The 26,556-nt window shown below is 42.9% G+C and overlaps 2 protein-coding genes across 8 annotated transcripts in view; both read left to right on the top strand.

Moving 5' to 3' along the window:
- Positions 1-11,340, top strand: part of NUDT22 (nudix hydrolase 22) — a 17,956-nt gene extending 6,616 nt beyond the window's left edge. Inside the window, exons 3-7 of one of the 5 annotated variants that reach the window (XR_015051521.1) lie at positions 979-1,076; positions 5,974-6,067; positions 6,629-6,749; positions 7,851-8,419; positions 11,069-11,340. Coding sequence is in view for 4 of the 5 variants with exons in the window: in XM_085856105.1 (XP_085712231.1) it covers positions 979-1,076; positions 5,974-6,067; positions 6,629-6,727 (291 nt within the window). In the remaining variant the exon portion in view is untranslated. Of the gene's footprint in view, positions 1-978; positions 1,077-5,973; positions 6,068-6,628; positions 6,962-7,850; positions 10,861-11,068 lie in introns of those variants that run through there. The other 4 variants (XM_085856105.1, XM_085856107.1, XM_085856106.1 and 1 more) reach the window with 4 other exon arrangements.
- Positions 11,341-14,819: 3,479 nt separating this feature from the next.
- Positions 14,820-26,556, top strand: part of NXF1 (nuclear RNA export factor 1) — a 99,420-nt gene continuing 87,683 nt past the window's right edge. The window contains exon 1 of one of the 3 annotated variants that reach the window (XM_085856114.1): positions 14,820-14,915. In XM_085856114.1, coding sequence (XP_085712240.1) covers positions 14,903-14,915 — 13 coding nt within the window. In that variant the 5' untranslated portion in view covers positions 14,820-14,902. Of the gene's footprint in view, positions 14,916-15,285; positions 15,508-26,556 lie in introns of those variants that run through there. The other 2 variants (XM_085856113.1, XM_085856116.1) reach the window with 2 other exon arrangements.

The following is a 26,556-nucleotide window of genomic DNA, read 5'->3' on the forward strand; positions in this document are numbered from 1 at the left end:
TAATTTAAAAAATGCAGTTCTTTCATGGCTGGCTTGTAAATACAAAAACGTAGGAGAAGGTCACAGGGGCAACCACACCCGGTGGAAATAATCCCTATTTAATTAACACAGCACCACCCCCCTGTCGTATAAATTTCTAAGTCATCTTGTACATTTGAGCATTTATTTAATAAACAACATAAACAAATACATACAAACATTAGCGTGACCGCCGGAGACGATGACCTCTAAGGTTGTCCGTGTTATCGGCATCTCTTGGTAGGAGGCTGAGTCTCAAGGTCTACTTATCGCCCGCTGCAGGCAGGTTAGGGGACTCTCAGTTTTGTATCACTTCTCACCCTCTCTTCACTCCATTCTCCCCCAGCCCTCCCAGGCAGGTCACAAGCATTCTTCAATATTACCACACTTGGTTACCCTTCCAAAATTAGAAGCTGATATCTCACCTCCATTCCTTCATCCCTCTGTCCTTTCATCTGTGGCATCAACTCCTTATGCCTATCGTCTCATGCCCTCCCTCCAGTCTTTCAAACATGCCGCCCATTGTCACGCCATTCTTTCTCCCCTGCTCACCGCTGCTCTCTTCTCCTCTCACCCCAATCCAAATTCCTTTCTGCCACTCATGTTTGAGGTCATTGTCTCCTTGTTCCTCTCTGATCCTCTATCAATCTATGAAACTGCTTCGTTATGTAACATAACTAGTCCAAGAGCTGAGATTCCTGTATTTTAAAGAAATAACTTTAATTATGTCCTTATGAAGGTCATGTGAAATCTCTTCGTGACGGACGACAATTCACCTCTTTTATGACTTCACATGTTGATGTGATTCGTTTCATTATGTCGGCCTTGTCTACTTATTAATTTTGCATCTTTTTCATGTAAGATGTGCAGCATCCAGGTCCGGGTGCAATCGTGTGGTTACCATTTCAAGTTAACTCGTATCTGATTAACTGTTTTGCTTTAACCATCTTTTGTCCATAGGTGAACTTGCCCATACATTGTTTGAACACTCCTTGCCTTATGGGAATTGTGAGGAACTGGACCAGCATGGGAAGACCAAGTGCTGAGTTCTTTGTCAGGTAAATATTTCTCAAAAAGTTTTCCATGAGTGGTCACATTGAGGTTCCTTCGAGACCTCATTTCATTTCATGAGTCGGCTGGTATGGTAACGGTGACCTTCGTTTAGCTTTCTTGCCCTAACATCTAACCCTAACCCGAACAGCTCGTCCTCAATTTGCGGAAACTATCCGCATGTCATTCTGATTTCACGATCGTTTATAGCTGCTCTGTGTAAAACTTGCCAAGAGTAGCTGACAATGCTTGTAAATTCGAGGAAGAAAAGGTGTAAGGTCGATTTTGCACAAAACATTGCGGAAAGATCCCTCCAAGGCTTCAGGACAGCTGACATTCAGCAACTTCTCAGCGCGTTAATTTTTCCAGCATGAGTACCCCACGTGTTCTTCTTCATCACAATCTATTCTTCCTCTTCACGAGGTATACTTTTCAAACCTGTCTCACCGAAGCGCTTGATCTGTCAACCCCTCTACGGATTCCTACAGCGTGACCTTTCTCCGTGCCTTCAGCCAAAATTCCTTCCACCCATCCCATTATCTTTATCTCAGAATATTAAATATTAAATATGGGAATCGTGAGAAGTCCATTATTCAGTGGTTGTCTGCTCATAGCAATCGAATCTCCTTCACGTTCTTTTATACCTTCAGACCCCTCCATGTTTGTACCCTCCCCAACATCTCCTACAAGCCTGTGTCCTTCCAACCACACCCCTTCGACGTGTCCCCCTCTCCAGCATCCCTACACATCATGTCCCCTTTTTCTACACCCCCCCTCAAAGTTCCCCCACCCCCCAAACCCATACCCTCATTGCTCCCCCCTCTCAGCTTCCCCCTCGTCCCATCTCCCCCCTCGTAACCTCCATCCTGCACCCTCCCAATGCCTCCTCCCCTCTCCCTCACCGTGTGGACCTCAAACATCTGAGGCCTCTGCTCCAACCTGACAGATCTCTCAATCCAGGCCACTGCTAACAGCCAAGACATCATCTGTTTAACAGAATCTTTCCTCCCACACGAGGTCCCTGACTCCTTCGTGTCTCTGCCTGGTTATTATCTCCTCTGATTTGATAGGCCTGAACCCCAACCTGGTGGCGGAGTTGCACTTTACGTCAAGAACTGAATTTTTCACTGTCTGTGTACTGATCTTCCACCTCATAACCCCCAGGAGTACCACTGGCTGTGATTTCCCCTCCGCTCCCACATCTTGTTTATCTGTGTGTTGTACCGTCCTCCAAACAGTGATGACTTTATCGACATCTCTCTCAGACAACACAGACCAACTTTTAGGCTACTCATCCCAATTCTCTCTTCCTCATATGTGGCAATTTCAATTGTCACCATGCAACTTGGCTCTTTCACCAGCCATGGCACTTCAGCAAAGGACTTCTGTGACTCCATGGGACTGACTCAATGTGTGAACTTTCCCACCTGGATTTCTCCCAATGGCAAATCCTCCCTTCTGGACTTGGTGATGACTAACGTTCCCACAAATGTCTCCTGCTCTTCCTTCACTCCAATTGGTTTATCTGATCATGTGTTTGTGAGAATCAACATCTCTCTGGCTATTCTCGGAGAGCTGTTTCAGTGCTGGCGAGTCTGGCATTTTACTCAAGCAGATCGGCAGGGACTGCATGCCTCCATCTCTCTTCAGGACTGCTCTTCCATATCTACTGCCCCTGATGTTAACTCAGCCGAGGAATTCTTCTATAGAAACCTGCTCTCTCTTATGCACAGATTTATCCCATCTCGTCTTCAATTATCCAACCCTTCTTCTTGTCCATGTTACAGTGAATCCTGTGGTGAGGCAGTTGCTCTGAAACAACTTGCCTTCTCTTCCTGGAAAGCTAATCAAACCCAAGGCAATCCTCAATTCATTCCACAAAGTCTGCAAAAAGTGTGTGTCCACTCTCAGGAGAGCCAGAAAACAACATCTGTCTCACCTCAAGAATGAATTTTCAAACTTGTCTGCCTCCTCTAAAATATGATGGTATCTTATTAAGTCGGTCTCTGGTGTATGCTCCTCTTCCATCCCCTCCCTCTCCACAAATGGCATTACAGCCGACTCTGCTCATGGGAAGGCAAATGCCTCAATTCTGTGTTTGCTTCCAAATCTCGTGTCCCCAATCCCTTGCTCTCGGTGCCCATCCTTCCCTGTTGTACTCAACTGCTTCTGAACTCTGTGTCTTTTGTACTTGAGAAGGTGGAGAAGGTTCTTTCAACCCTCAACTCTGACTGCCACTGGAGCGGATGACATCAGCTCACATGTCCTAAAAACCTGCTCTGCTGCTCTTGCACATCCTCTCTCTGCCCTTTTCCCTGTGTCATTATTCCTTTGTCATCTTCCATCTACTTGGAAATCCATCAACATCACTGCACTACATAAAAAGGTGCAAAAACGAATCCACTTAACTGCAGTCCATTAAGCTTACTTCCAATCAACAGCAAGGGCATGGAATCTATCTTTGCAGTTGATACGAAATTCTTCATTTACTCCATTGGCCTCATCTCAGATCACCAATTTGGGTTAAGACCAGGTCACTCTACCTTGGAAATACTGCTTCGACTCACCCAACAATGGAGGGAAGCCCTCAATGTCAGACATGAGATCAGGGCCATCTCTCTGGACATATCTCCTGCTTTTGATATGGTCTGGCATCCTGCCTTACTCTCTAAACTTCCTGCCTTTGGCATCCAAGGCCAACTCCATACATGGCTGACTGACTTCCTCTACTCTCGTAGTCAATGTGTGGCTCTCAAGGGAATCCTTTCATCTTTTCTCCCTGTCAAGGCTGGAGTGCTCCAAGCCAGTGTTCTGGCCCCAGTCCTATTCCTGATCTTCATCAATGATCTTTCTGACTCTCTGGAAAATCCTCTTTATTTATACTAATGACTCCACCCTGCACTGGGAAATCCGTCATTCTTCAGACAGGCAGGCTGCATCCTCTTCCCTCTTTTCAGATCTTGAAAAAAAAAATCACAAGCTGGTCAAACACTTGGAATATGCCTTTCAATCCTGACAAATTTCACACTCTCACTCTCTCCCCCCAAAATCAACATCTGGCAACTCCTCCCAACCCCACCCTATTACTTTCTTAACACCTCTCTTTAACAAGTTCAGCCACTCAAACTCTTAGGTATCACTACCGCCACAATCTCTCTTCGGAAACCACATTTCAGTTGGCCTCTAGAGCCATTCGCTGACTGGGCATCCTCCGTCATGCAGTCCTTCCTTGACACACCTGAACTGGTATCCACCTACAAGGCCTTCAGTGGCAGCTTGGTGGAGTACTGCTCTCTCCTCTGGGCTGGCTCCTCTGGTTCACACCTTGCTCAGCTTGATGCCATGGAAACCAGGTTCTTCCAGGGTGCACATGTTCTGCCATAAACACCCTTCTGGTGAAGCTCCCAACATCCAGAATCACTGCTCACCTCCACTCATTTGTCCCCCCCCCCCCCCACACCACCTGTGGGACCAACTTCCACATCCCATTCAATCTCATTCTTCCCTCCAGGTCTTCAAGACAGTTGTTCACCACCACCAAAGATCATCCCCAATCCAAAACCATGCACAATTTTCCTTCCACTTCTATGATTGAGAACTTGCAGCTGTCTATTCTGTGTTCTTGCTCCACCACATTCCTCAACAAAGTGTCTTAAATGACGACAACCCCACCAAAAACATTCATTTCCCAACCTGCGTATAAATACACATTCGTGGCCATGTCAGGAATACTAAGCATGGTATTTCAATAAAAAAATAGTTGATTTAATTCCTCTCTCGACTACTTCAAAAACTTGTAAATCTTATTCCCCCAATTAGTTTTAACAAGTAGTTCAACAAGCTCGAATGAGCTAAGATCCTCGTCCTCTTAATGATGACGTCATAAAAACGAATATGACATCATTGTGATGTATCAGGTTTGTGATAAATTATCTGTGCTAATGCCCGGCTTGATTCCCACAAACAAAATTCAAACAGCTTGCTTAGTTTCGGAGATAATGGTATAGGCGATTTCCATTAGCGGCGATATTATGACGTCAACTTTTTTTCTAGGAAGAATTTCCAAAATCGGAGATAGTTACTGCCTGCACGTGGGGTTTCTGCATATACATGGTAAGTTTCACGAAGATCCGATGAAAACTCTGGGTTGTGAAACAAAAAATGTCAAAAAATAGGAATGACGTCACAAAAATTGATATGACTGACGTCATAGTGATGTATCATATGTGCGGTAATTCATCTCTGCTAATTACCTGTTCAATTCCCGCAAACAGAATTTAAAAAGCTTGCCTAGTTTTGGAGATAATATTTTAGGCGATTTCCATTAGCGGAGATATTTTGACGTCATAACTTTTTTTTTCTAGGAGGAATTTTCAAAATCGGAGATGGTTACTGTGTGCGCAGGGTATTTTTACATATAAACACCAAGTTTCAGGAGGTTTCGATGAAAACTGTAGGCTGTGAAACAAAAAAGTCCACAAGAACAACAATGTGAGTAAGACTTAGAGATCCTCCACGAGGATCTAAAAAGGTCAAGGTCGCCGTGTCAACATCAATATGGCCAGCTCAGGTGTGAACTATAGGACTATTTGGCCTATTTTCCTCTGACGTCTGGTTAATAAAGCTCGAGTATCAAAGTGCTGCAAAGCTCACGATATGATCAACTTGATCACAAACTCCAGGAATTTCCTGTTTCTCTCAAACGGTCACGATACCCAAACGGTCAAAAAGTGGACCGTTTATTGCATTTAGTTTTAAGGCATGATGATGGTTGTGATGATGACGATAGATGTGTGTCACCATCTCAACGTGCGTTTGATTATACACGACTGATACGCTCACAACCTTCTCCACTCGAGAAAGGAAACTTTACGAGGGCAAAGGTCAACCGAGTGTTTCCTGTAGGTGTGATTTGTCTTCTGAGGAAATCTTGCAACGTTACCAGCAAGGAGGAGTCGAGGCACATGAATCCACGGACATCATGTTTATTGATCGTGAGGTGAGAAACGCATTCATACGGACTCCATGATCATTCTGTCGCTGAAAATTTTTATGTTTCTGATTGACAGGTGCTAACAAATATTTTTCAAAAGCTTGTGATGTGTAAAATTGATTGATTTTCTTTCCACCGGCTAAGTTTAATGATTTTTTTTTTCTTTTTAATGGACCTCCGATCAGTCCGTTTTGGTTCTGTTCAGCGTTATCAGTTCAGACGATGACTCCTTAGCATCAGCTGAAGGAGTTCATAGGTACGGCAGAATTTGGAGTATTGCCCTTGTACTTGGAAACAATAACCTACTCCTTTCGAAAGGTGCATATAATCTTTAACATCTACCATTAATGGTGTCACATAGGACAGCCGGCTAAACGTCGCTTTCAAAGGATGTTGTACTCTTGTGATGCAATGCCCTCCCTGCAAGGCACCAGGATGACAATTTGTGAACACATTGTGCGGACAAAAAGACCCCTGTTTTCGTTTTGTTATTTTGGAAACTTAGTTGTTGTTTTTGGTGATCAGATATACATACCTTGTCTGAAAATCCTTGCCTTGTTTCTGCAGCTTGGTCTGACATTGCAAAATGACAGAGAGATTTGGCAACAACTCTGTCCATCTGCCAAGGGAGCCATGTTGTTATTTGCTGAACTCCAGCCAAAATGAAGTGCTTGAGGGTGAAGAGGAGGTGAAGGGGGTGTTAGTATGGGGTGGGGGAGGATCATTACATATGTAATCATGAAAATGGCCGTAAGATGATGATGATGATGATGATGATGATGATGATACTGACTTAAGATAAATTCCTATTATGCTATTTGAAAAATTATCATCTCATTATAATTCAGAATGGCAACAGAAAGTAAGAGATTTCCTGTTAATAAAATATCATTAATTGTACGTGTTTGTCCTTATGAAGCCTTCCTGTGTTCGCATGTTTGGTGTTCCTATTGGAGCACATGGCTCATGAAGCTGGAATTCTAAGTTCAAATTTCATACAATGTTAACTACGTAAACTAGAAATGAATGGACGAGTTAATTCCCTCACTTTTATGATGTCTATGGTGTATATTACTATGACTTTTAATACGGTACTGACTTCAACCACGTTGTGCTATATGATACACATTTACATAGAGAGAATTTGAGTCTTCCTCTACCCTGAACAGAACCCCCAGGACTGCTTATTTTTAATTATATATATATATATATATATATATATATATATATATATATATATATATATATATATATATATGTCTGTCTCTCTCTCTCTCTCTCTCTCTCTCTCTCTCTCTCTCTCTCTCTCTCTCTCTCTCTCTCTCTCTCTCTCTCTCTCTCTCTCTCTCTCTCTCTACCAACATGGAGCAATCTTCCCTTGCACATCACGACTACAACCATCAGATTTCAACTCATCCAGTAGTTTTAAGAATGCATAGAAGGCAAACAAGGACACATAAACAAACAAATTTACTTCTCAAATTATACTGTACAATCCAGGGTGTTTTTTTTTTTAACTATTATTATCATTCTTATTATTACAGCGTATGCGCTGTGTACAATTGCACCGAGTTTGAAATGTCCCTGGTGTCTACCACGTCTCTGGTGTCCCGGTGTCCCCCCTCCTCCCCCACGTACCTGTGACAGCCAATGACGGCCGTCCGGTAGATGCAGTGCGTAACCTAGACCGAAATGGCGACAATTGACGGAAATACCTGAGTATTTCAATGGAAATTTGTGAAACTAATGTGTTATATATGTGAAAACCATTGAATTTATTGCTTGACAGAAAAAAATGCAAGAAACGCGCCCCTCTCATGTACAAACGACCGAAAGACGTCATTTCTGCCCACCATCGAATTTCGCGCCGAAAGACGTCATTTCTGCCCACCATCGCATTTCGCGCCGAAAGACGTCATTTCCGCCCACCATCGCATTTCGCGCCCATCGCCAAATGCTGCAAGCTAAGTTCTTCTTCTTATTATTCAAGAACGCTAAATAATTTCCATACACTAAAAACTATATCAGTTAGGAATCTAATATTTTGTGTAAATGTAGCCTAATCTTACAGAAAGACGTGACATGATCCACACAATTGATTACCTTATAAATGAAGTGCTGAAAGTGTCCACCACCATGTTGCAGGTACAAATTCATTCTTCGCAGCATGCTCTCCGACACAGAGTGTAGCATTTTTTTTTTGTATACACTGTCGAGGCTCATCGGAGAGCCAACACACAGAACGTACAACAAGGGGAGCAGGTGACAAGAGCGGTGGGAGAGGGAAGGACAAAACAATGTGGAACAGATACATGAGGAGATCTGTGGAAGGGAGAGGGATGTGGCGGCATACACAGGGTAAACAAGATGGACACTACAGGGACATTCAGGGAATATTGCTGATTGTGTCACTGATTATTGCTTTTAATTCACCGTAGAAGTGTGTGGATTTGTAGTGTACACTATATCCTTTAAGTATCCCCACAAAAAGGAATCTGGTGAATCTGGCGAATCTGAAAGGAAGGAATTATTTAAGGTTGTCAAATCAAATAATAATAATAAAATCACCCTGTAGTATGATGTTGACTAATGTCCTTGCAATTCCATTGAAAAGGTACACGGATATGTGGATGTATGAGCTCATCCATGAGCTTTGGATCATTCTCATGAAAAACGTTTATATGAAAGGAAGTTTGCATTGTGACCTCACAGTTGGTTTGAATTCAGAATCATGAATTTCATGATTCTGCAATTATTTTACTCTTCAAACGAGAACGGCACTTGGGAGAGTGCACACTTCCGCCAGGTTGAACAGTTTATGTTTCGTACCCCACTGATAGGCTGGATCTGGATCTGGACCTGAACCAAAATCGAATCGGCTTGTTCTTGTCACCGACCCAACTCATCCACCTAGTTTTGTCACAATCCATCCACGACTTTTTGAGATATCATGCTATATATCGCTTTTGGCCCCATCTCTCAATAGTGAAGAATCACCTGAAAAATTCTGATATCCAGATCTTCACCAAAATCGAATCAATTCATTCTTCTTGCACACCAAATCTTATCCATGACTTTTGAGACATCCTGCTCACAGAGTCAAAAAAAAAAGGATTGAATACATAACCGCCGTCTATCTTCGGTGGCGGAGGGAATGAGAGAAGTATGCAGTCTCGGGGTGGGGGGGGAGTGGTTGGGGGGGGGAGGGTTGAGAGGAGAGCATGAGACAAGAAACTAATTTCTGTTAGCTTTGATGTTTGGTTTCTGAAATATTTGCTCCACTAACTCGCATATCTCCACTTTTTAAAATTTGCCAAATTGATGTTAGCTTCGTGAGAAAAAAAACCCCAAAAACCTTGCCCTTCTTATAACGTGTACAAGATCCTCCACGGCTATGAATGTTCGAGAAAGAAATACCCATAATGCTTGGTACATACAAGTAATTTGGTCACGGCAATTGGACCCAATGGCCATATTTTGTGTGAAAGAGATCCTGGGGGTCTTGAATGTGTGTGTAAACATGTCAGACAGCAGGCTTAACTGCTGTTAACAGATGGCTGTTCATCTTCTTCTCAGGTCACATTTTCCCAGTGTGGGATAAAGCAAAAACTTGTGGTCTATTTTTACCATCATTAACTGTCCCTAAAGCCACCCCTTAATTTCCAGGTTGTTGTGTCCCCCCCCCCTCACCCCCTACCCACGTTTCCTTTTTTTGGTTCCTTTGCTGTTTCATCCACGGTTATTCTTTTCTCTGTTTTTTTTTTCATTGTTGTTTGAGCTCGTTTACCTCCTGTGTCCTCCTCCTCCTCGCACCTCTTCCCCCATTTCTCTTTTATTCTTCCCCTCGTGCATTCTTTCTCCTGCTGTCCCTCTGCTGTGTCTTTCTTCCCTGCTCTTACTGTGTTTCCATACTTTCCTTCGGTGTTCTGGTTGTTCTGTTCTGTTCTGGTGTTCGAGCTATTCCACAGGCCTTGATTTTGTGTGCAAACCAAAATAATTCATATTTGCCAATGAAAGACTTGGCACGATGGAGGACGCTCAGTGTTCAGTTGGTTTTGAATACCAGCTCTGCTATGTGCTTTGTTCAAGAGATCGTGGCTGATGATGATCATGATCACCATGAATGAATTTGATCGAGAGGGTTACTGGACTGAAAAATAAATAAATAAATTTGGTGCCATTTTTGTAATTTGTTCATGGTGCTGGCGACAGCTCGCCTACTCATTGCGAAGGACACCGTACGATCTTTAACGTACACCAGCTCGCGCCGGTATACGGGACGTCTCGTTGAACATCCATCCGAGGGACAGCACTCACATTGTTAAGGACATCACACACCCTGCCTGTAAAGCACCAGGATGATAATTTTAGCTGGGTCAGGATTCAAACCCAGGCTAGACAGCTTTGAGGTGAGTGTGCATACCTCTAGGCCATCCTGCCAGCCCTCCTTCATTTTCCGAACCTTCAAAAAAGAACCAAACGTTTCCTTCACCCATTCTCTGCTCACTTTGTACCGCACTCTGTACCCACACGAACCACTCACATGGTTTCCGGTATTTGCCTCTATGCTGGGAAATTTTTGCCAAGTAATTGGCAAGCCTCGGATTTTGCTGAACATTCCACAGCAGTGCAATGTTTATTATGAACACAATCTTTGGCGTTCAGAGATCCTGAGCAACAATGTCTATTGGAACTCAAACGAGCCGAGTCATGATTGACTTACTGGTAATTAAAGGATAATGGTGAATCTGCGTCATGGGTTGTTTGTCCCTGTGGAGATAATTGCCATGGCAACAGCATCCTCTCGATACTCCACTCGTTCCCTTTCTTTTTATTTCCCAACACTGCATCAGCCCACTCGGAGCGTTACGAATCATCTGTTTTCTTCGACTTCTGCTGGAGTCTCACTGATCGCTGTGTTAATAACCGATGCACAACCTCTGCCACCGAAGGTGGACAAATGTTATGTTTACACTCCTGTCTGTTTGTCTTTCTGTCTGTGAGCAGGATATCTCAAGTTGAGGGCGCATTCGGATGAAACTTGGTGGACAGGTTGGGTGTGTGACGAGGAAGAATTGATTCGATTTTGGTGAAGATCCGGATTTTTTCAGTGATTCTTCATCGTTAAGAGATTGGGTCAAAAACAATATAGAGCACAATTTCTCAAAAAGTTATGGATGGATGATGGCAAAACTTTTTTGAAATCGTGTTTATATTTTTGAACTCTGGACATGGTAGTAAATTATGTTGATACAAAAAAATTAAAACTCCGAACTAGGGTTTTCTGGTATGGTTTTCATGTCGTCGGCCATCCTTGCCCACAATCTTTACTCGTCCTCCCATTAACCCCAAAACTCAACCCACTTATTCGGAGGTTGCAGTGTTTCCTCCTCTCATCATCTCTCTCTCTATCTCTCTCCTCTTTAACTATTTGTTAATTCCCTCGCCTTTTGGGGCTAACTATTGTCCCACCGTCAGTTCGTACCCTCCATCACGCTCTTCCATGAGCCTCGATCTTGCACACAGAGAGAAAGAGAAAGAAAACAAATCCAAGTCGACAAAAGAAACATAAATATCGGTTTTCACTTCTCTTCAGTTTGCTTTTAGAAAGCCCACTTGGGGAAATGCTCGAAATAGACGTTGCAAGTAATTAAAAATCTTTATTCCTGCAATTATAATAGTTCATTGTCCAATGTGGAACTTGATCAGGATGATTGATCATCAGTGGTTCATAACGCTTGCACCTGTACACACACACACACACACACACACACACACACACACACACACACACACACACACACACACACACACACACACACACACACACACACACACACACACACACACACACACACACGTTATTACCCTCGCTGAAGGAGAGGGTATTGAATTTGCGTCCATTTGTTCGTCTGTCTGTTTGTTTGTTTGTCTGCACAGAACTTTCATGTTTTTCTCCGCAAGTACTTGTTGAATTGAGATGAAATTTTCACCATCAGTGCGACAACTCAAGTAGAATGTTTTAATGATAATTATGACATCATAGGTCACGTGGTGTGGCAGCTGTATTTGAAAAACATAAAATCTTTGGACCTCTGTATCTCTGAAACCGCTCCAAGGAAAAAATTGAAACTTGGCACACAGCAAGTTCTCCTCATGGGGAATGAGTGTGATTTTTTATGACGTCATAGGTGTCTTCGTTATTACGTCATAATTGCATATGGAGAATGCTACATCCGATTAGTATGAAAAATTTTGAGGGTCATCTAGGGATAAAATGGTCCACAGAAAATATTTTGGTCACATCATTGGTCACGTGATTCAGAAGCCACATTGTTAAAAAAAGAATAAAATAAAATAAATACATTACAAGTCTGAAAACGACGATGGTTCACGAGCGGTATTTGACGATGTAGATTGTTTCAGAAGTCAAGGAGGAGACAATGTGATAATTTTTGACCAAGTTATAAAAATGATCAACATGATGTGGTACGAGTGACGGGTTATTAGCTGCAAAATGTCGAAAACCCGGTTTTGTTCAACAACTTTAAAAATTTGACCTTTGCATAACCTTTAAAGGCCACAAAACAATGTTGTAGACATTAAAATAAGGAAACAGGATACGTGCTATAGCTTAATGGAGTTAGTTCGTCGAAGAAGGTCGAAAACCCGGTTCGATTCCCACAACTTTGAAACTTTGACCTTTGTGGCCTTTAAAGGTCAAAGGTCAAGGATTATGACCTTTGGTGCAAAACTTCCTCTGGAACATTCCAGGAACAATATAACGTCATATAGGCTATATGGCATTTCGCACTCCTCGGATTATTCATACTTTGATGAAATCAGCGTAAAAACAAACTTGAAGGGGGTGCCACGGGCAAGGTGTTCGAGATAGAGCAAAATGGTTTTGAAGACTTTAGGGTGGGGAATGACCTCAAGATTATGCATAAAAAAAATATTGTCATCCTAGCTCTCAAAGTTTGGGCGGTCATATGATTTTTATGTCAAAATTCGAAATTTTCTAAGTTCGTGACCTTGTGACCTTGACCTTGTGACGAAAATGAAAAATCGAGCTCCGTGGGGCTATGCGGGTGCCATTGGGCTAACCAAATACCGAAACCCCTGCCAGATTCGACAAACCCCTCGGAGAAGATGGATTTTTATGTCAAAATTTGCAATTTTCTAAGTTTGTGACGTTGTGACCTTGACCTTGGGACGAAAATGAAAAATCGAGCTCCGTGGGGCAATGCAGGTGCCATTGGGCTAACCAAATACCGAAACCCCTGTCAGATTCAACAAACCCCTCGGAGAAGATGGATTTTTATTTCAAAATTCGCAATTTTCTAAGTTCGTGACGTTGTGACCTTGACCTTGGGACGAAAATGAAAAATCGAGCTCCGTGGGGCAATGCAGGTGCCATTGGGCTAACCAAATACCGAAACCCCTGCCAGATTCGACAAACCCCTCGGAGAAGATGGATTTTTATGTCAAAATTCGCAATTTTCTAAGTTTGTGACGTTGTGACCTTGACCTTGTGACGAAAATGAAAAATCGAGCTCCGTGGGGCAATGCAGGTGCCATTGGGCTAACCAAATACCGAAACCCCTGCCAGATTCAACAAACCCCTCGGAGAAGATGGATTTTTATGTCAAAATTCGCAATTTTCTAAGTTCGTGACGTTGTGACCTTGACCTTGGGACGAAAATGAAAAATCGAGCTCCGTGGGGCTATGCGGGTGCCATTGGGCTAACCAAACACCGAAACCCCTGCCAGGTTCGACAAATCCCGTAGAAGATACAAATTGAAATTGGCTACCCCCTAAAAACACGTTTTTTTAGCCCAGCTCCGCCCATAATGGGCGCACCACGCCCATTCTCAGGAAAACACAACCAGATCATGATATAAACCTTCCACCAAAATTTTTTATCAGGATCGGATCAAAACCCACGGAGCTATGCTCGGGACAGACAGACAGACGGACGGACACAGACAGACAGACACACATACACCAATAACGAATTTAGTGGTCACTTATTTTTTTCGTGAACCAATATGCTCGTCCGAGGCGGGTGGCCACGCCCACTTTCTGACAACTTCCTGTTTGACGCGACGGTGGCCGATACGGTCCATCTTTCAGGGCTCGTTGTGTTTTGGGTGTTTGCTCACAAACCGAACTCTCGGGGATTTCGATTTAAACCTTTCATTCTCGTAATTCGAGGGCAGCGCCATCATTCGCACTCTTTGCAAAGCGAAAACAGTGGGTGACCATGGCCATCTGACCTTGAAATCTCGCAACACGTGACAACGGGAATTGATGACGTAGGAAAAGGTCAATGCAGATGCGGAGATTTTGATCAATATGTTATGAAGCACAACGTACAGGTAGTAAGAACAGATTCAAAAACCGGGTGCTGAACTAAATTCCTTTATTCAACGGAGAGTTCCATTAAGATTTAAGGGCTTGACTTGTCACAATTACTCAATCCAATGGAGTAAAATTAATAGTACTTACATAAAACGTTCTGGAGAACATGTGTGAGAGACGTCATAAGTCCGAGTCGACTGCAACCGTTAGTTTCTTCAAACGGAAAGATAGGCGGTGTATTGCAAATGTGAGGTGGTTTGTACGTCGAAGCAAGCGTAATTGTTAAAACGTACAATTTAAATACAGTAATAATATAGTGTTAGGTCTTGTAAAGTCAGTAATAAATATACGACAATGTCTTAATTATTTAGAATAAAAATTAATGTTCGAAGTTATACTTCCGGTTCAAATGTACTGCGTCCTGGTTCAGGTGTTCAGGTGTTCAGGATCGTTTGGACTTGCCATTACCGAGACAGATGCCTTATAAAGGTATTTTGAGTGAACGCGCGTTGCGAATATCGGACTTTATTGTGATCCTTCGAGAATAGTTAATCCAGCTGTGCCAGATAACGTCGGGAACTTTGCCGATTACTAAAGCATGTTACATATCATTGGGATTGTGACGGTTGAGAATGTTCATTTAATCACCGCGTTAGGGGGAAATTCGTCGTACTGTAGAAATTTATATCTCGTACATTTATGGTATGCTCGAAGTAAAATTAATTTGTTCGTGGAAGAGGGGGAAGAAGAAGAAGAAGAATAGAAACAAATCGAAGAGGAAGAAGAATATGACCATTTGGAAGAAGAAGAAGAACATAACCAAATCGAAGAGGAAGAAGTATATGACCATTTTGAAGAAGAAGAAGATGCAAGGAACAGGAAATCTCATCTCGAAGTCTCGCGATATTTTCGAATGGGTTTTTTTTGTCGTTTCCTTTGGTTTTAGGGGCACAGCAGTCATTGGAGGTGATCGAGCAACAACGGTCACAAATTTTGTTTTCTCGGCGATTATAGCGAACGCTGCTCGGAATGTCGCAAAGGTCCGACGATGACCAGTTTTATGACGGACGCCATTACAGCGGTGAGTGAATCCGAATCGTCGTCCCGTGTGCGCGGGTTGTAATTGACACCGAGATCGCGGCCTAAATGATGTACAAGGAATTGTGACCCAGGACGGCTCGGTGATGCCCGCGTTCCACCAATGGAGTCTCAGCTTGTCGGCACATTTCACTGTGAGGACGGGGGAAGTGACCTGAGGGTTTTTGTCTTGTCTCTTAAATTGTTGTTTTTAACTTGGTGGTTTGGGTGGTGGTTTGGGATCCTAGGGTCCTGAGTTCAAGCTCTGTTGACCGCTGAATTAACACCAGGTGAGGTTGACTCAGCCTGTCATCCTTCCGAGGTCGGCGAAATAAGTACCGGTGGACTGGTAAGGGGGACACTGCATCAGCGGCACAGCCGCGTCCCAACCAATGATGCAACCAGCAGCCACAGGCTGCATGAGAGAGAGAGAGAGAGAGATAGAGTTGTTCGGGGCTTGAGTGATGAACAAGCACTTGACGACACATTCACCTTGTGACGAACACCCTGTCACACACTTTAGTACCAACTACACCTGTATGGTGTACGATACAATCACCCCGTGTACACCTGAGCTACCTGTCAGTGCTGCCAATGTGCACGTAAACCCCGATATATTGTCCGTGGATCCAGGTACCGACGTAATTCCAGTTTAAACTCGTCCACTGTTTCTGCTACAACTACCTTTCCAGGGGAACCTTCCCATTCATGTGAGAGACCCTTTTCCTTGAGGCCGTCCCAACTCTCGTGGTGTGCTCCCTAGTTCTTTCACCGTCCATTCTGCAGAAAGAAAGAAAAAACCGCTACTATACTTATTTTGTCTCTACCCTTCATTTTCTTAAAATATCTCTATCAGATCGTACATCCCTGAGTGCGGACGTCTCGCCTGTCGTACAGAGGGTGCAACGGAGAGTGATTTGATTGATCGTGAAGTTAGCGAGACTAAGGTAATGAGGAGCAGCTGAAGGAGAGCAGACTTTTTACATGAGAAAAGGACCTGATTGCAGAGATTCCCCCCCCCCTCCACCCCCTTGATCGCCCATCCTTTGGTACCTGTTCCTACTCTAATGAGATGCCAACGGCCCGAAGCACAGAACCAAAGCTACACTGGAGTGCCGAAGGAACAAGAAGATAAATGTCCCTGAGTGGCCCAGTCAGAGCCCTGACGTAAATCCAATCGAAAATCTGTGCCATGATTTGAAGATTGCCGTCAAACAACCAGTGTGACCACTTATTGGCTTTTTTCACAAGATCTTGGCGATTCGTTGTTCACCTTGGCGTCTTGGTTTTCTATAGGTTTTCTATTATCATCGCTTTTCCGAAATCTTGTGAATTCTCGGCTTTTTTTTCAATGGCTCACCTTGGCATTTATGAAAATGAAGAGTGTTCACACTGCCAACAACGTTCCCCACGCAACTTCACTGAACTTGAACAGTTTTGTACGTATAAGAATTGGCAATTGTGACCCGATCAAGGTGTTAATTTTCTGAAATTTGGAGAATTAGTTTTTCCACTTGGAAGTTGTGGGTCACAATGTGTTTAAAAAAAACAAAACAAGCAGTCATAGACTGGTACTTACGAAATTGTCAACTTCATATGACCTCTGACCTTGTCTAATAAAAGCTGTCTCTAGAGAAGGCAGCGACGCAAACCAGAAGTTTCTACGATGATTCTATACCAAACCATCAAAAATCGTAACGTCGACCGAAGCAAAAATCTCCATTTCTCCACGCAATTATTTTATATTATTTTATCAAAGTCACAAAACCATAATATTCGGCCATCCACCAACAATCTACATAATCTGACGGCTTCGCGAGTCAGGCATGCGACGATAACCTTTATTGGGATAAAAAAATGACAAACACCGTCAGCGCGCACACGCAAAACCTTTACGTGATCAACGCCGCCTCTGCTCAAGTGCACTGCACCACGTGACGACCCGTGACGCGCGAGTGAAATATTTTTATACAATCTTAAAACGTCTCCAAAACATCCGATTTTTTTTTTTTATTTTATTTTTTTTTTTTTTACCAGAATTTCGACAACTGAGTTTTAAGCGTCCTAAGCGATCGCAAAAACCGAAGACATAATTAAAATCGAAGTTAAAACGAACTCGTAACGTCGAGCGAAGCAAAAATACTCCATTTTTGCACATGAATTTACGGAATTATGTTTGACCTCACTGTGACCTTGACCTTTGACCGATTTTGACCAAAATCTAATCAGCGCTATCCATCACCCTCCAGAATCACATGGTGTAATTTGACATTGGTAGCTTCTTCCGTTCTCGAGTTATCGTGCCTACAAACAAACAAACAAACAAACAGAAACGGAAGTCATCAATATACTTACGAAATCTTTACATTTCTAATCTAGAATCTTTAGATTTCGTAAGTAACAAACACACAAACAAACAAACGGAAGCGGAAGTGATTAATATACTTACGAAATCTAAAGATTTCGTAAGTAAAAATCTGATTTAATGTAATTTAATTCCAGGCTATGAGGAAACAAAAGGTGAAAATTTTGAAAGTTCGGTGTAGACGTTCTATATCCACTGTGTTAATGACATCGGTTAACGTCTCGCTTGTCTCTTGCGCCACTTTGCTCAATACACTCGGATGCATATTATCTATTGTTTGATTTCCTCGCTGTTTGTTTGTTTCTTTTTTCCGCTCTTACCTCGAGTCTGAAGCCTGGTGTTGGCTCAGTGGTTAGGGTGGCGGCTTGTGATCCTAGGGTCCTGAGTTCAAACCCCGTCGGCCGCTGAATTAATACACGAGGGGGTTGACTCAACCTGTTATCCTTCCGAGGTCGGCGAAATGAGTACCAGCTCCAGTGTGTGTACTGGCAGAGGGGCACTGCATCAGCGACACAGTCACGCTTCAAGAAATGAGAGCTACCCCGGCAGCCCATACAACCACCACCTTGAGTCCTTCCAAAACTTCTCGATAGATTCTCTCAGTTTCTGATCATTCCTTTGGACTGTTCTGAAATTTCTGAAGAAAAAAAAACATTTTTATGATCCTGCCATCTCACTTTCATCACTTGATAATCTTCCTGTTCGATCTTTCATTCAATGGGTGCACATCTGTCTTGACCTTCTCTCTTCCTGTTTTTACCCTGCAGGCACGAACCAAAAAGCGGGATTAAGAAATTGGTTCACTGTCTGTCTGTCTGTCAACAAACGTCTGCTTATAATCGAGGAACCACTGGATTTAATTTTTGAACATCATTTGGAAATCACACCTGCATTTTAATCGTACTTTGGTTCTGAATTCGTCTTTATCACGCAGCGACGCAGCGACGCAGTGACTTTCACCTGATTGACTTGCAGAGAGGAATGAGAGAATTTTTAAGTGGTGAAGCAGCTTCGATATTTGGCGATGTCCTTCCCTCCATGTGTCTGTCAAAAATGAAGAACTAGAGTCTGTATAACCCACCGTGTTTAATTCTGCAGGGTTCTCAGGGTAATTCTAAAGAGTATTTATAACGGGTTTCATTTGTCTCAAGGCTTTACCAATTTCATATTCACAATGCCAAGCCGAACCACTTGTGGGTGCGTTTCATTTTTTTTTTTTTCTTGTTATATTTTTAAACTGTCTGTCTTGGGAGCCAAAGTTGAAAATCATTCCAAACAAGAAACGTTGTTTTTATGACCATAAAAGACACAACAGGTACGAAGAACTAATGTAATGTGTTAAACAGGGTTCCCATCGTGTGCTGCCTTTTTGGCTGCATCATTGGTTCGGGGCGTTGCTGTGCCGCTGATGCAGTGCCCCAATTACCAGTGTACTGGTGCTCATTTTGCCGACCTCGGAAGGATGACAGGCTGTCAACGCCCTGGTGTTAATTCAGTGGCCAACGGGTCTCGAACTCAGGACCCTAGGATTCCAAACCACTACCCTAACCGCTAAGCCAAAACCAGGCTGTTAAATAGGGTGATGTAAAAGACGCTGCTTCAACAGCGATCAACTTCCGAATTTTTTTTCCACAACGATAAAATCTTTATTTTTATTTCAATTCAATTATACTAGTGCGGGCCCATAGGTGCGTCAACGACGACTGGATTGGGGCATTTTTTCACCCCCCTCTCTCCCCCTCACTTGTGCCAGTACCCTCTCTCGTGGGTGAGGCGTGCCAGTATGTGCAGCTTCCTTCCTTCACTCTCGTAAACGACGACTGGATTGGGGCATTTTTTCACCCCCCCCCTCTCTCTCCCCCTCACTTGTGCCAGTACCCTCTCTCGTGGGTGAGGCGTGCCAGTATGTGCAGCTTCCTTCCTTCGCTCTCGTAAACGACGACTGGATTGGGGCATTTTTTCAATTAGATCGGACCAACCGTATCATAAATGCCCATAACTTGGGAAACAAGTTTCCCAAGTCTCCCCCCTAGTATCACCCCTCCACTCTCTCCCCCCTCCTCTCGCTCCTCTCTCTCACCCCCACTCTCACCCGCCCCTCTCTCGCCCCCTCCTCTCTCCCCTCTCTTGAATTGTGACGCCCCCTCTCTCTCTCGCCCTCCTATCCCCTCCCTCTTCCCCCCCTCCTCTCTCTCCCCTCTCTCTGTAAATGTATTCACAAAAAACAAATAAATAATTAAACATTAATTGTGATGTCATTCCTGATGTCATAGCACCGTGTCCTGTCATTGGTTTGGTAAATAAATGGCCATAACTTGGGAACCGCTTGTCCGATTAATATTAAACCTTGAAAAGGCACATACTCAGGTCCCCAGCGTCGATTGTGACGTCATACCAAACGAAGAAGAAGAATTGTGACGTCATTCATGGGGGAAAAAATGAATAAATAAGCATTAATTGTGACGTCATTAGTGATGTCATAGCACCGTGTCTTGTCATTGGTCGACAGATAAATGGCCGTAACTTGGGAACCGCTCGTCCGATTGATATCAAACCTCGAAAAGGCACATCCGCGGGTCCCCAGCAATATTCCTGGCAAGTTTCAATCAGATCAGACCGGCGGTCGTCGAGAAACGGCGGTCGCAGACAGACAGACAGACAGACAGACACACACACAGAGATTGCTGGAATTGTAGATAGATACTTAAAAGCACAAATCGCCTTTTTTGGCATTTTTGAAACCCTTCCGTTAAGCAGTGGTTGGATAAAATATTACACAATTTTACGTCATCACGACCAATCATATTTGTCGCTCGTTGACCCCACCCATGTCATTGTTTCTCAAGACTGCATGTGGTAGGGTGTTGTTCCATGAACTCTAATTTACCTCTGCCACCGAAGGTTAAGGAGGTTGTTTTCACTTATTTCTGTCTGTTTTGTTTGTTACTTGGCAATTTTTTTTTTTTTTGACAAGTATGTTGATCGCCTCGTTTGTTTGCGTTTGTGTCTTTGTTTGTCTGTCTGCTCACCTCCAGCTCAAATCGCTCAACCGATCATTCTGTAATTTTCAGATTAATGTCACCGACCCTGTGATGGTCCCGCAATGAAGTTTCGTAAAATTTGGTCGACCGAAAAGGTCTACATCAGCCAATGGGCCAATTTAAGACAAATTTTCTAACAACCTCAAATTTCATCTGATTGGTTTGGAATTTGAACAGGATTTGCATACGAGGGCAGTGAACTCAAAAACCTGTTACTTTTGAGGTCAACATCAACCAACAGGTCAACCTTGGCCGAATTTTGAAAATCCTTAATTTTCATCCGATTGACTTGATATTTGAAGAGCAATTGCATATCAGGTCACCAAATTCAACCACCGACTAATTTTGAGGTAAACATAGACCAAAAGGTTTACATAAGCCAATCGGCCAATTTAGGCCAAATTTTCTAAAATCCTCAATTTTCATCCGATTGAGTTGAAATTTGAAGAGCATTTTCATGTCATGTCGCTGAATTCAACGACCAATTAATTTTAAGGTCAAAATGTCAACACAGGCCTAATTTCTAAAATTGATAGGGCCAAAAACTAAATATATCACTATATCTCAAAAAGTTGTGGATGAGTTGTGACAAAACAAGGTGGATGAGTTGGATAGGTGATGGGTGATGATGAGATAAACTATTGAACTGTGTGATGATGAGATAAACTATTGAACTGTGTGATGATGAGATAAACTATTGAACTGTGTGATGATGAGATAAACTATTGAACTGGGCGATGATGAGATAAACTATTGAACTGTGTGATGATGAGATAAACTATTGAACTGTGTGATGATGAGATAAACTATTGAACTGGGCGATGATGAGATAAACTATTGAACTGGGCGATGATGAGAAAAACTATTGAACTGTGTGATGATGAGATAAACTATTGAACTGGGCGATGATGAGATAAACTATTGAACTGGGCGATGATGAGAAAAACTATTGAACTGGGCGATGATGAGATAAACTATTGAACTGGGCGATGATGAGAAAAACTATTGAACTGGGCGATGATGAGATAAACTATTGAACTGGGCGATGATGAGATAAACTATTGAACTGGGCGATGATGAGAAAAACTATTGAACTGGGCGATGATGAGATAAACTATTGAACTGGGCGATGATGAGATAAACTATTGAACTGTGTGATGATGAGATAAACTATTGAACTGGGCGATGATGAGAAAAACTATTGAACTGGGCGATGATGAGATAAACTATTGAACTGGGCGATGATGAGATAAACTATTGAACTGGGCGATGATGAGATAAACTATTGAACTGGGCGATGATGAGAAAAACTATTGAACTGGGCGATGATGAGATAAACTATTGAACTGGGCGATGATGAGATAAACTATTGAACTGGGCGATGATGAGATAAACTATTGAACTGTGTGATGATGAGATAAACTATTGAACTGGGCGATGATGAGATAAACTATTGAACTGGGCGATGATGAGATAAACTATTGAACTGTGTGATGATGAGATAAACTATTGAACTGGGCGATGATGAGATAAACTATTGAACTGGGCGATGATGAGATAAACTATTGAACTGTGTGATGTTGAGATAAACTATTGAACTGTGTGATGATGAGATAAACTATTGAACTGGGCGATGTTGAGATAAACTATTGAACTGTGTGATGATGAGATAAACTATTGAACTGGGTGGTGATGAGATAAATAAAACAGCGGATTTGGATTTTGGTTTGGATCCAGCCCATCAGTGGGATGCAAAACATGAACTGTTCCACCTGGCAGTGGTATGCGCTCTACCGAGTGCCATTCTACTTCGTGCTGGTTTGCAAAGTTGTCACTCGATGAGCGATTTTTCATTTGTCTGTCTGTTTGGTTGTGGACGGATCCGTATTAAATTTAGTGGACAGGTTTGGTGTGTGACAAGGCCGAACTGATTAGATTTTGGTGAAGATCCAAATCCGGATATGAGAATTATTTGAATTTTAAAGTAATTCTTCACCATTGAGCGATCGGGCCAAAAACGATATATAGCACGATAACCCCAACAATGTATTGGGCTGGATATGTTCTCGTGGATCAGGCATTGCGTGGCGGAGGTATGCGCTCTACCAAGTGCATTTCTCGTTTTGTATGTTGTGAGTGCTTCTCCCTGGTTCATTAATAGTACTTACCCTTCCTTCTTCGTCTTTTTCTTCTTCTCGCTTTCCACCTCATTGGAATTTACCTTCTCTGTGCTTGCTCCTTGATTGTTGCCCATTTATCTGATTCTAAATGTCTTCCTATTAGGTGTCCCAACCTCGAGCATCCACCTCTCTCCTCGTACCCTAAAAGTTTCCCTTCCCTGAAATCTAAAAACTTAACACCATGATCCCAAAATCTTACTCCTTCCAGAATCTTAGCGCACGCTTGTTTTTCTCACTTGTCCAAGTGTACCTCCCCCACTTCTTCCCCCTCATGGGATGATGTACAAACTGCATTCATCCAGTCTTTCAATCTGCTCTTCCCTTTCCCAGTTCCTGGATCCAATGTTTCCCCAGCAATTTTCAATCCCTCATAATCGATACTCTTCCTTTACCACATGCTTTGCCAAATTATTCATAAACCCTTCTGTCCTGTTCTTTCCTCACACCAGAACCACAATGAAACATCCCATAAAGGCCCTGTCACACCTTGACGATTTAGCCAGCGTATGCCTGACGTATGCAAAATTTGGCTAAAACGCTGGCACGCGTCGAATACGTTATGGGTAAGTTTGTATACGTTAAGAGCACGCTGGCATACGTCGTAGTACGCTGGCTTTTTTTTCGTAGTACGCTGGCATACGTCTTTGTACGCTGGCATACGTCGTAGTACGCTGAGGTGTTAGACAAATTTTCCATGCTTGAATTTTTTGACATATGCCAGCGTACGACTCACACGTTCCGCATACGCTTGGCCATAAGTTGTAGGCACGTTACGTGATCGTTGACACACGACGCACGTTACTTGTAAGTTACTCATAAGTCGAAACACGTCAAGGTAATGTTTAGCGTCAGTGTTTCAGACTCCGTTGTTTTTTTTTTTGTTTTTTTTTTTTCTTCTTTGTTATGACGGTGATGTTGACACTTCGATTTCTAGTACGGTTATGATATAATATAATTAATAGGCTGCGGCTCAACGATTTAAATCATAACCACACTAGAAATCGAAGTGTCAACATCACCGTCATACCGAAGAAGAAAAAAAAAAAAAAAAAACAGGGAGTCTGGAACACTGACGCTAACCATTACATTGACATGTTTCGACTTATGAGTACCGTACAAGTAACGTGTCGACGTGTGTCAACGATCGCGTAACGTGCCTACAACTTGTGCCAGCGTAAGCGGAACGTATGTCATACGCCGAGTATGTCGAGAAATTTTCAACATGCTGAAAATTTCTCGACGTACTCGGCGTATGACGACGTATGCCAGTGTACTACGATGTCTGCCAGCGTACTACGACGTAGCCAGTGTGCTCTTAAGGTAAAACAAAAGTTACCCATAACGTATTCGATGTGTGCTAGCTTGGTTCGGCAAATTTTTCATACGTCGGCATACGCTGGCTAAAACGTGAAGGTGTGACAGCGGCTTCACACTTCGATGTCTCGTGCGGTTATGATTTGAATCGTTGAGCCGCAGCGTATGAATAGCCTACGCCACGTGATCGTCGGGGATACGCTGCCGCGCGCTATGCATAAGTTAGACTATCGTTGGGCATTGGTTGTGAACGCCGACAACACGCTCAGCATTTGTTGGTATAAGTTATCTATATGTGATTGAAACGTTCTGTGTACGTTACTCATACGTTATGCATACGTCCAACACGTTATTATGCTCCCAAAACTTAAAAAAAACAAAAAAAACATCAATAGTTCAACGTACGCCAGCGTTTTACATACATTTTGATACCTTGCCATACGCTGGCTTAAACGTCAAGGTGTGACAGGGTCTTAAGTACCTTAACTATTCTCAGCATCCCTAATCTCTCTACACATAATCTTCTACATTCATTCTCTCCTCAACATCGTCTCATTCTCTCGATACAAAATAGTCTTTTATCCAGATTGTGACGCTCCATATCTTATTTTTACCTTCACACCCAGAGACATCTTGTCGCCTTCTCTGCCTATCCTTAAATTTCCCTCCTTATTTTATGACTCGCTTATTGCAGCTCTATCTTGCTCTGCGCTCTTTGCTTTCACTTTAAGCTCCTCCATCTTATTATTTTAACTCCTGGGCATGATTTAAATAAATTATTTTTTTAAACTCCTCCCTTCCTGTAATTATTTGTTTTCCCCACCTGACATTATCGATCACGTTGACAATTTGCAGTCCCCCCCCTCCCTCTTTTTTTTTTTTAAAATTATTATTTCCACTGTTATCCACCTCTTCTGAAAATCCACCTTTATTCTGTACATCTTCCATTGCGTATTATATAGTAACTAGCATATACCCATGCTCCGCACGGAGTTGAATGGGTGGCAAAAGGTGGATGAGGCATAATAGTTGATGTTATGGGAAGCTGGGGAGGGTGTCATTAGGGATGTGATGCACTATGGTTACCTGTCCTTAGTTTTCTAAAGGACCTCCCTGTTGATGATATTTTGGGTGAGTGTCTTGTTGCTGAATAGTCCTTGTGAGGAATTATTGTCCACTTTGATAGATATATAGGAGTAACCTCTTGCACGTGAAAATGCAACATATACACAGGGGCTGGGAGGTATATTCTGAGTTTGTCAAATGTTTGGCCCTGGGATTTGTTTATGGTCATCGAGAATGCGAGTCTGACTGGAAATTGCATCCTCTGCAGTGTGACTGGAAGGTTGGCGTCTGAGTTTAACATGATATAGGCCGAGCCCTAGACTGAACAGGAGCAGTGGAGGGTGACCGAGAATCAGAATGCAAATTTCAATGAACGGCACTTTTTGGCGCACATCCGACGATCGAACACCGCTTGGACGCTTTAATTTGAAGATCACACACGCAAGACACAACACAGGTAGCGATGGCGACCGACCGGGTATAAATGTGGCCGTCGATGGGTTGAAAATCTTGTTGAATCCACGTTGTCATCCAATTCCAGCTTAGAAATTCAGTCCATCGTCTTCGTCACATTAAGAAACCCCCAGTATATGGGAAATGAGCGCATTCCTGCCGACGGTTTCGGAGGAGAAACGTCAAAATACGCGCAGACGTTAACAGAAATAATATTTTAAAAAAATAAATCTTTACTTTAAATACAATGTTTCTTGTTACATTTTTTGTGTCAAATTCACCTTCTGAGGTAGTCAGCATGTGCAGAAGAGGGTTTTACATTGCAGACGCTGTTTTCTCGGAGCGGCATTACGCCTCTCGGCGGTGACGGTCTGTCGACGACAGATGTAATGACGTCATCGAATGACTGATGTCATGACGGAATTACGCCTCTCAGCGGTGACATCACACGTCGCCATGCAAACGAATGTAAAAGTTAGAAAATCGCCAAAAATTCCCAAACCTCTCCGTCTGACGCGATCTCACATAGCCCATGCTGTTCATTAGACCACAGAGCACCCGCGTGCCGAAAGTGGCGACAATCCGTCCGGCAGTTTCGGAGGAGATACGTCAAATTACACGCAGACGTTAACAGA

Source organism: Eptatretus burgeri, chromosome 15 (genome assembly GCF_056783735.1).
Source record: "Eptatretus burgeri isolate ZD-2024b chromosome 15, Ebu_testis_v1, whole genome shotgun sequence".
In the NCBI taxonomy this organism is placed as follows: Eukaryota; Metazoa; Chordata; class Myxini; order Myxiniformes; family Myxinidae; genus Eptatretus; species Eptatretus burgeri.